Below are 9,391 nucleotides of genomic sequence, written 5' to 3' on the forward strand. Positions count from 1 at the left end.
GGGGAGGGGTGGAGTGGAGTGGAGTGGAGAGGAGAGGAGAGAGGAGAGGAGAGGAGAGAGGAGAGGAGAGGAGAGAGGAGAGGAGAGGAGAGGAGAAGAGAGAGGAGAGGAGAGAGGAGAGGAGAGAGGAGAGGAGAGAGGAGAGGATAAGAGAGAGGAGAGGAGAGAGGAGAAGAGAGAGGAGAGAGGAGAGGATAAGAGAGAGGAGAGGAGAGGAGAGGAGAGAGGAGGGGAGAGAGGAGAAGAGAGAGGAGAGAGGAGAGGATAAGAGAGAGGAGAGGAGAGGAGAAGAGAGAGGAGAGGAGAGAGGAGAATAGAGAGGAGAGAGGAGAGGATAAGAGAGAGGAGAGGAGAGGAGAAGAGAGAGGAGGGGAGAAGGAGAGGAGAGGAGAGGGGAGGGGAGGGGAGGGGAAGAGAGAGGCGAGAGGAGAGGAGAAGAGAGGAGAGGAGAGGAGTGGGAAGGGGAGGAGAGGGGAGGAGAGGAGAGAGGAGAGGAGAAGAGAGGAGAAGAGAGGAAAGGGGAGGAGAGGGGAGGGGAAGAGGAGAGGAGTGGGGAGGGGAGGGGAGGATTGGGGAGGAGAGGGAGGAGAGGGGAGGAGAGGAGAGAGGAGAGGGGAGGAGAGGAGAGAGGAGAGGAGAAGAGAGAGGTATAGAGGCAAGAGTGGTTGCAGTGCAAATAAAAAGGATAAAGAAAATGGAAAAAGGATATATTTAATAAAACCTGAACAAATAAAGTACGGCCGCAAGTAATTTATCACCAGATAGAAAATGTGCGAGGAAGTGTTATCAGCCTTCATCATTCAGAAAGTTCCCTGAAAACCTACTATCAGGTTGATTAAGGATTATGCAAAACTTCGCTACCCATAATATAATAAAAGACCGTAAGATGATGAAGACAGATAATAATGATGAACACACTAGGGCTTGCTGTTGAATTTCCCTGTAACTATAATCCAGTGTCCTTTCCATTCTTATTCAGTTCATTCTTTCTGTTCACCCCAAGGTCACAAAAGCACTTCCACTGTGATAGTCACCGATAGCCCATTAACTTCCTTTGTCTCCACCTATTGGCCACAGCAGGAAATGCATGCTGGTAACATCCACTGACACAAGCCGCTTTATCTGAGATCAAATTAGGTGAGTGACACCTCGAATTAGACACAATGCGGGCTGAGCGAGCTAAAATTGGCCTAATTGTGGAAGTCCAAAGCCCTGCAATCTCACATAATTACATTTGATCTCTTGCGTCAAGGGTCTGACTTAATATCACTGCAAGGAAGAGACTTAATGCAAACAGATACACCTCCCCTGGGATGCGATACTATAGATCTGGTATTACGGTAAGATACTGCTACAGAAGCATCACCGCTGGATGTGAGGCTATAGGTCTGGTATTACGGTAACATAGTGCTACACCAACCTGGGATGTGAGGCTATACTGCTGGTATTATGGTGAGTGCAGTTATAAAATACATATGAGTGAAAGGAAGAAAGAAAGAAGAGAAAGGAAGATAGGAGGTAAGTGAAATGAAATGTAGCATTGTGTTTGTTTGTTTGTTTGTTCATTTGAATGCTTCACAGTAATACATGTTTCGTGTTCCTTCAGGGTTTGTGTCCTACTTATGTTGGAGAAAGAGGGAAGGATTATTCCTCAGATTCACCCATAAGAGGAGTTGGCTCTAACAACCTGAAAGCCAATTGTTATTTTCCACTGTTCAGGATTTAATTGTGCGCTAAAATGTACTAATCAGTGTTTAGCAACTCATTTGGATACTTTAGCTCACTAGTTGTGTAATCATTTCCCTCTGTGGTTATTGACCAACACATTTAGTCAATAATTACGTTGTTGCATTTTCATTCACTGAAGTATCTTACACAGCGACACTGCTCAAGTACTCTGGTGGCATTAGGAATAATTCATAAAAAGCTTTTCTAGACCAACAGGCTTTTCTCCCAGACATCCATAGTCCGCACACCGCCTGGCTTGCATCATGAAGGATTGTACAGGGGGCGCCCACAGACAAATACCAGACAAGAGGAAGGCTGACGAGCCCTACCTGGACGTATTCACCCTGGGGATCAGACGAATCCGTGTGGCTGAAAGATAAAGAACAGAAAAGAATGAGCGAAGACGAAACAATGGAGGACGTGAATGCATGCTGAATAGAGGGATGCCCATAGTCAGACAGACGAAGACATATTTTAATCTACAACATATCTGAACTGCACGTCATTAAGTGCATCTCCTAGAACAGGTTTTTACAGGATTATTTTAAGTGGCTTCCTATTGGAGTGTGCGCACACGTGTGTGCATGCATGCATGCATGCATGCATGCACAAGTGTGCGTTTGCGCACACGTGCATGTACGCGCGCGTGTGTGTGTGTGTGTACATGCAACCGGTACCTAGTGAGCATGCCAAAGCACAAAGAAAACATGCCATGAACATGAAACATGAACATGACTTTCCCATGAAAATGTTATTTCTGTCATTTCTCAAGCCTGTGACTTTAACTTCCCCTTAAGAGGGTACGAATGAAATAATTCAGGACAAAACAGCACTGGAGAGATTCCGGATTTAAAGACAAATTAAAAGTGGCAAAGTTGGCCTCTCAAATCTCCTGGGCCCCATAAAGCTAAGTAAGACACATTAAGTCTGACATCAGCAGAGCCCTATCATATGACCTGATAGAGGGAGGGAGGGAAGGGGAGAGGGAGAGGGAGAGGGAGAGAGAGAGAGAGAGAGAGAGAGAGAGAGAGAGAGAGAGAGAGAGAGACGGGAGAGAGAGAGAGAGAGAGACGGGAGAGAGAGAGAGAGAGAGATAGAGAGAGAGAGAGAGAGAGAGAGAGAGAGAGAGAGAGAGAGAGAGAGAGAGAGGAGAACAGAGAGAAGATAAGTAAGTAAAGAGAGGAGAGAGTCAAAGAGGGAGGTAGAGAGAGACAGGAAAGAGGGAGAAAGGGAGAGAGGTAACAAAGGAGAGAGGCTAAGAGATGAGAAACAAAGAGACGGAAAGGGAGGGAGATAAAGGGGGAAAGACTCAGAGAAGAGTGATGAAGAGAGAGAGAGGGAGGGAGATAACGGAGGGGAGACGGAGAGAAGAGTGATGAAGAGAGAGAGAGGGAGGGAGGTAAAGGAGGAGAGACTAAGGGAAGAGTGATGAAGATAGACAGAAAGGGAGGAAGATAAAGGAGGGGAGACTGAGAGAAGAGAGAATAATAGAGAGAGAAAGAGAGAGATAAAAATGGAGAGAGGTCGGTTCCCACAGAGGAGCTGAAGGAGGGGGTCTTTGAGGGGGGGGGGGGGCGGGGGGGGGGGGGGGTGAGCTACATTATCCACACGGTCACAGAGGGGCCGGATCAGAAGGGCCCCGTCCTCAAGCTGGCCAGGGGAATGTTAATGGGCCCCATGGTAAAGCCGCTCCATATATTATCTGTCCAGCGCCAAGTTTCTGCTGCCCGTTGTGACTGTACATGCTGAATACATGGTCCATACGCTGAAGGATGGATCTGTTGCATAATGTAACTACATGGTTTATAACATGACTATAACCTTTAATGTATAATGTTAATGTAACTACATGGTTTATAACATGACTATAACCTGTAATGTATAATGTTAATGTAACTACATGGTTTATAACATGACTATAACCTGTAATGTATAATGTTAATGTAACTACATAGTTTATAACATGACTATAACCTGTAATGTACAATGTTAATGTAACTACATGGTTTATAACATGACTATAACCTTTAATGTATAATGTTAATGTAACTACATAGTTTATAACATGACTATAACCTGTAATGTACAATGTTAATGCAACTACATGATTTATAACATGACTATAACCTGTAATGTATAATGTTAATGCAACTACATGGTTTATAACGTGACTATAAACTGTAATGTGTCATATAACTATACGGATTGTGACATGACTATAACCTTTACTGTATAATGTAACTACATGGTTTCTCACGAACCTGTAATGTAACATGTAACTACATGGTTTATAATATGACTATGACCTGTAATGTATAATGTAACTTCATGGTTTATAACGTGACTCTAACCGGTAATGAATCATTTAACTACATGGTTTATAACATGAATGCATAATTTAACCTTACTCTTTGTACCTCGGGATTACAGTGGATCAGTTGTGTCCGGTATTTTTGCTCCTCAGCTTTCACTTTGTGATTTCATCTCCTGCTAGAAAGTGTATATATATATTTTTTTTAATATTATATTTCACTTTCCATCTGCAAGGCGTGAAACAGGCAAGGTCAAGACAGACGTAAAGCGGTGACAGCAGAGGACAGGTGGTTTGCATCGTTGGCCATGAAATAAGGATTAAAATACTCCAGTCGTGGGAAACTATTGAATCTAGTTTTCAACACAAAGTAAGAATATCAATACTATCAGATGGCTATTCATTAATAATAACCCTGGCTAATGTGCTCTCCGGATGAACTCTATTTTGAACTATTCAGGCCATAATGGATTAAAATACACAAAGTGCACAAATGTAAGGCAGTGAGAACCCTTCTTCATGGCTTTTTTTACTTTGCCTTGCCATTGTTGACTGACTATGGAGCAAAAACTGATCAAATACAGACTTTAAAAACCAGAATGTGAGTGAGGTCATTCAGCCCCGGGGGAATACAAGAATCCGCTCTCAGCTCAAGATAAGACAGCGATGTGGACCGAAAGAAAATAAAACAAAATAAAAAAAGACTGAGTAAGAGAGAATGAGGAAATAGCAAGACAGGGCTGGAGGATAAGTCCCCACAGTACACCCCATTCCCACAGTCCGAATGGAGGAAATAACGGGTAGCCTATTATAGACAGAGCTGACATACAAATATTCACAATGAGCACGCCTGCGCGCATAGACACACACACACACACACACACACACACACACACACACACACACACACACACATGCACGCACGCACGCACGCAGGCACGCACTCACACACAAACACTTACACACACGTCTGCACGCACACATCACACGCGCAAGCCGTGGTAAGTAAATTCCAGTGCAACACAAGACATTATCTCACCACTCTGCCATTCACTATAACGACAATGGAAGGAGACATAAACAGGCAAATCAAAGACGGAGCGAGTAATTACAGGCTGCCATAGGTCTATGCTCCTGACAATACTGACATGGTTGACATTTCAATAAAAGCATTCATTGGCAAACAGGCGGAACATAAGCCGATATGGGTATTGTGTGTGTCAAAGCAAATTCACATAAAAGGTGCTATATCGCCGTGGCTGCTCAGACTGCATTGTGAAATCAATACAGGGAATTTCAACCTTATTCGCTGAATTCACAAAAGTAAAAAAAACAAATCATTATTTCGTCAGCCTCTTAAACCTATCGCCCGTGGGAAATGTTGTGAATCGCAAGGCAAGCAAACTTCACAACTTTGGAAATCCCTGCAGGCCATATAAAAATGCGTAATTTTGGAGCCATAATTTTTCACTGAATATTGATCATTGCCAGTGAATAAGTGTGTGTATTTATGCAACCTTACTTTGCGTATAAGCAATTATCAAAACAGCACTCAGAATCCTCTTAACACATAGGCCTGTTGCATTTAGCTTCTCTCCATTTTATGTGACGTGTATCCTATTCTGTCATTCAAAATCGAATCCCGTTCCATGTAGTATGACGTCAAGTTTCTTCTATAAATATATATAAAGCCTACACCCATCACCCAAACACGCCCTATAGCATTTTATTTGATCCAATAGGATATGATTTTAGACCAGACTGAGAGACGATCTTGAATTGCAATATCTGAAACATAATGAAACGAATGAATGTAATGAAAACGGATATCCCTCTATCAGAAGTCCCTCCCTCTCTACCACCACTCATCCAATGGTAGTGAAAGTCCCACCCTCTCTCCCGCCAAAAACTCTAATTCGGAGCATGGCGTTCATGTCGGGAGATCAGCACGTGATTTATTGTAAACATATATAAACACAAAGCTGTTGTATATCATAGCTTACCTAGAAACGTTGTCAGATATTTTCTCCGCTTCAGACCCCTTCTCCGTTTTCTCGCCTTCCTCCTCATCTCTTATGGGTTCTTTGAAGGTACCCTGGGTTGTCGGGGGGTTAGGATGGCTTACTACACCATCAATACCCTCTGTCACCTCGGATGGGGTCACGGCATTGACCGTGGGAGCTTCTGGTGCGCTGGGCTCATCATGTTTCGTGTCTTTGGCCTCCTTCTCGGATTTTTCGGTTTCTTTGGATGTCGCCGGCTTGTCTGCGGGCGGAGGGACGTTAGGGTCACATGTCAATGGAACTGTTGCATTCTGGGCCCTTGGGGGCGTGTTCTTCTCTTTCGTACTGCTGCTGGCCCCACCTGGACAGCAGAAGGGGAGGGAAACAATTTTACCTAAAAAACATGATAAAAAGCCAGAAAAAACAATGTTTGTAGAAAAACTGCAAACAATTGGCCTATTGTTTAATGATGATGCAGGCGTCAGTGACGTCATTTCATATTAAAATTTACGGGCATTTAGCAGAAGGTTTTATCCAAAGCGAGATCCAACCCTTAATACACACATTGACACATCGACGGCGGGGTCAACCAGGCAAGGCGACAGCCAGCTTTCCGGGAGTAGTCAGGGTTAGGGGTCTTGCTCAGGGACACCTCGACCCTCCGCTTGGAGGAGCCGGGGTTCGAACTAGCAACCTTCCGGTTACAAGTCCACCTGCTCTACCTCCTAACCCAAGCAGACAAAGGGCAGATAAAGGTCACCATACCTTTATCCTTCTTTTTCTTCTTCCTTGACAGCAGACGTGGCAGGGTCCCCATGTGTGTGTAGTTGTCGCTGGAGCGAGCGTAGCTTGTGGTACGCGGACGCATGGCCCCCATGTCATCCATGGTGGTCTCAGAGACCGGAGAGAGGGGGCCGGCGGCGCGGCCGTCATCGCGGTCTTCATCACCGGTTGCTGATCCATTGCCTGGCTGTTGTGACTGGCGAGGGGCCTTGGAGTCCTTGGACCACCGGAGGGAAAGGCTGGTGAGGCTGCCCAACCACTTGAACGCTGAGGACAGAGATGGAGACACACACACACACACACACACACACATACGTACACGCAACATGCACACACGCACACACGGACACAGACATATTTAGTGTGATGGACCTGATTCAGCAGATATAGTGTGTATTTGCATGTGGTCTTTGTAAGCGTATCCACACTTGCAGTGCTGTGGGTGTGTGGTTGTGTGGCTGTGTAAGAGTGTATGTGTGTGTGTGTGTGTGGGGGGGGGGGGGGGGGGGAGGGGGGGGGTTGTCACTTCCTCTTATGGTTATTTTCATTTTTTCGTTTTAAAAATTATGCAATTTATCAAATGGTCTATTCAATTTCACTTTTTTAACCAGAGATGACCAGAAGATCACAATAGACTGATGGTTAGGCCTATGGCATGAGATATTCATATTTAATTTCTCATAAGTGGTACATTATTACTAAGTACTCACATAGCCTTCTAATTAATACGTTGCAAACATTGAAGTAGGTACAAGACCAAAAATATACATTTTCTTTGATTCAAACCAGTTTAACCAATCAATCTTGTTGTGCTTCAAAGGCTTAAAATACTTAACAACATATTAATAAGCCTACATGATTAGATCATAATAATAAATGTGGCAACACAAACTTGTTCTAGCTGCAAGCCGATCACACATTAAAACTGTTAATACACAAGGCACACACACACACACACACATGCTACTCACTGCGTTTTCGAAAGCTCATGTTGGCAATCCTCAGGAAGCTGATCCAACATGGAGCAGAAGAATGCTATGAGATACAGTTATCTGTCACACAGATGCAGAGAGAGAGGGAGAGAGGGGGGGGGGGAGAGCGAGAGAGAGAGAGGGGGGGGTGGAGTTTTGTCATTTCCTGTGTAAAAAAGGGGTGGAGTTTTATGGTGATTTGACTAGATGAGAAAAAGATGCGTGGTAAAGATACACCACATGTTTTTATGGAGAGTAGATTGCAAAGTGTTGAAAGTGTGGTTGTGTGTGTGTGCATAAATTGAAAATCACACATAATAAGTCAAGTGGTAAGTCATTCTCAAGTGCATCAGCAGTAGTAGGATTCATAAGTTTAAGACTTGGTTTCAACAAGGTATAGATTTCTTGAGTTTAGTTTAAATCAGTTCAGTTTAACTCAGTCTAGTTTTGTTCAGCTCAGTTCATTTTGGTTTACTTTTACTTCAAAGTTCAGTTGACTTTGGTTCAGTATAATGTCGCCTCGTTCAGCTGTGTTTAACTACTTTTGAGTTGTTTGAGGGTTAGACAGTAGACCCTTTAGATTAAATGAAGAACGCAGCACTAAACACCACAGCATCATTGTAGTGGCCACTGTCAAACTCTGGTCAGGAAGTAGGCTTTTACAACACACATACACATGAATGGGGTCATGCTTCGAAATATAACCATCCTCATTGCCTGTTTGAGTTAAACGGTACTTTAAATACATACGGTGTATGTCAGTGAGACTGCAATTACACAACACACACAAACACGAACACACCCTTAACGCATAAGCGAACACACACTCACGCTGTCGCCTTTTGAGGATGCGGGGGATTGGTTCACAGCTGACTTCCTGTTTACATTGAACCACACAGCTTATGTGAAAAGATGCTGTGCTCTCACTTCCTGTCGGCAAGATTAACCTTCAGGTTTGACAACGTAGAAGACCATGTTCAAAGTGGGTGTGGGAGTTTAGACAACTGGCTGCTGTCAAAACTCTCTAACATATAGAAATGGGAGAAACAACATATTTTGAACAAAAATCCTTTCAATTTACATTCACGAGGAACTACAATAACAGCCTCTCAATTATGTCAGGACAGAGTGTTTCACAAACTTAAAGGGGACTTATTATACCACCAGGTGTGAGTGTGATTAGCCTTACAAGCCGTTTCGAAAATCGGCCTAATATGACATCACTAGTGGGTGTGTCCACCTAGATCTGTGCTGGATAGATGAGCAATGTTTACTTCAGTCCACTGGGTAGGCTGGTCGATAGATCTATCCAGCACAGATCTAGGTGGACACACCCACTAGTGATGTCATATTAGGCAGATTTTCGAAACGGCTTGTAAGGCTAATCACACTCACACCTGGTGGTATAATAAGTCCCCTTTAAATTTGAAAAGCGCTTGGAGCCAATGCACGCCTACCAGTACTCTTTACTCAAAGTTACCACTAGATGGCAGTAGATCCACTTCCGTGCTCACTATATCCGAGCATAGCGCGTGTCGGGTTCCCTACTAATCACGTCAACTAAATGGATATTTGAACCTGACAATTGCCAAACA

General features: G+C 43.9%; 1 protein-coding gene across 1 annotated transcript in view; it reads right to left on the reverse strand.

The window, feature by feature from the left end:
- The window catches only part of sh2d3ca (SH2 domain containing 3Ca), a 52,322-nt gene extending 44,435 nt beyond the window's left edge, over positions 1-7,887 (reverse strand). Inside the window, exons 1-4 of the mRNA XM_056587832.1 lie at positions 7,797-7,887; positions 6,808-7,092; positions 6,043-6,403; positions 2,058-2,097 (exon numbers count right to left, since the gene is read on the reverse strand). Coding sequence (XP_056443807.1) covers positions 2,058-2,097; positions 6,043-6,403; positions 6,808-7,092; positions 7,797-7,815 — 705 coding nt within the window. The 5' untranslated portion in view covers positions 7,816-7,887. The remainder of the gene's footprint in view (positions 1-2,057; positions 2,098-6,042; positions 6,404-6,807; positions 7,093-7,796) is intronic.
- Positions 7,888-9,391: the final 1,504 nt, after the last annotated feature.

The sequence above is a fragment of the Gadus chalcogrammus genome, chromosome 4 (genome assembly GCF_026213295.1).
Source record: "Gadus chalcogrammus isolate NIFS_2021 chromosome 4, NIFS_Gcha_1.0, whole genome shotgun sequence".
Taxonomy (NCBI): domain Eukaryota; kingdom Metazoa; phylum Chordata; class Actinopteri; order Gadiformes; family Gadidae; genus Gadus; species Gadus chalcogrammus.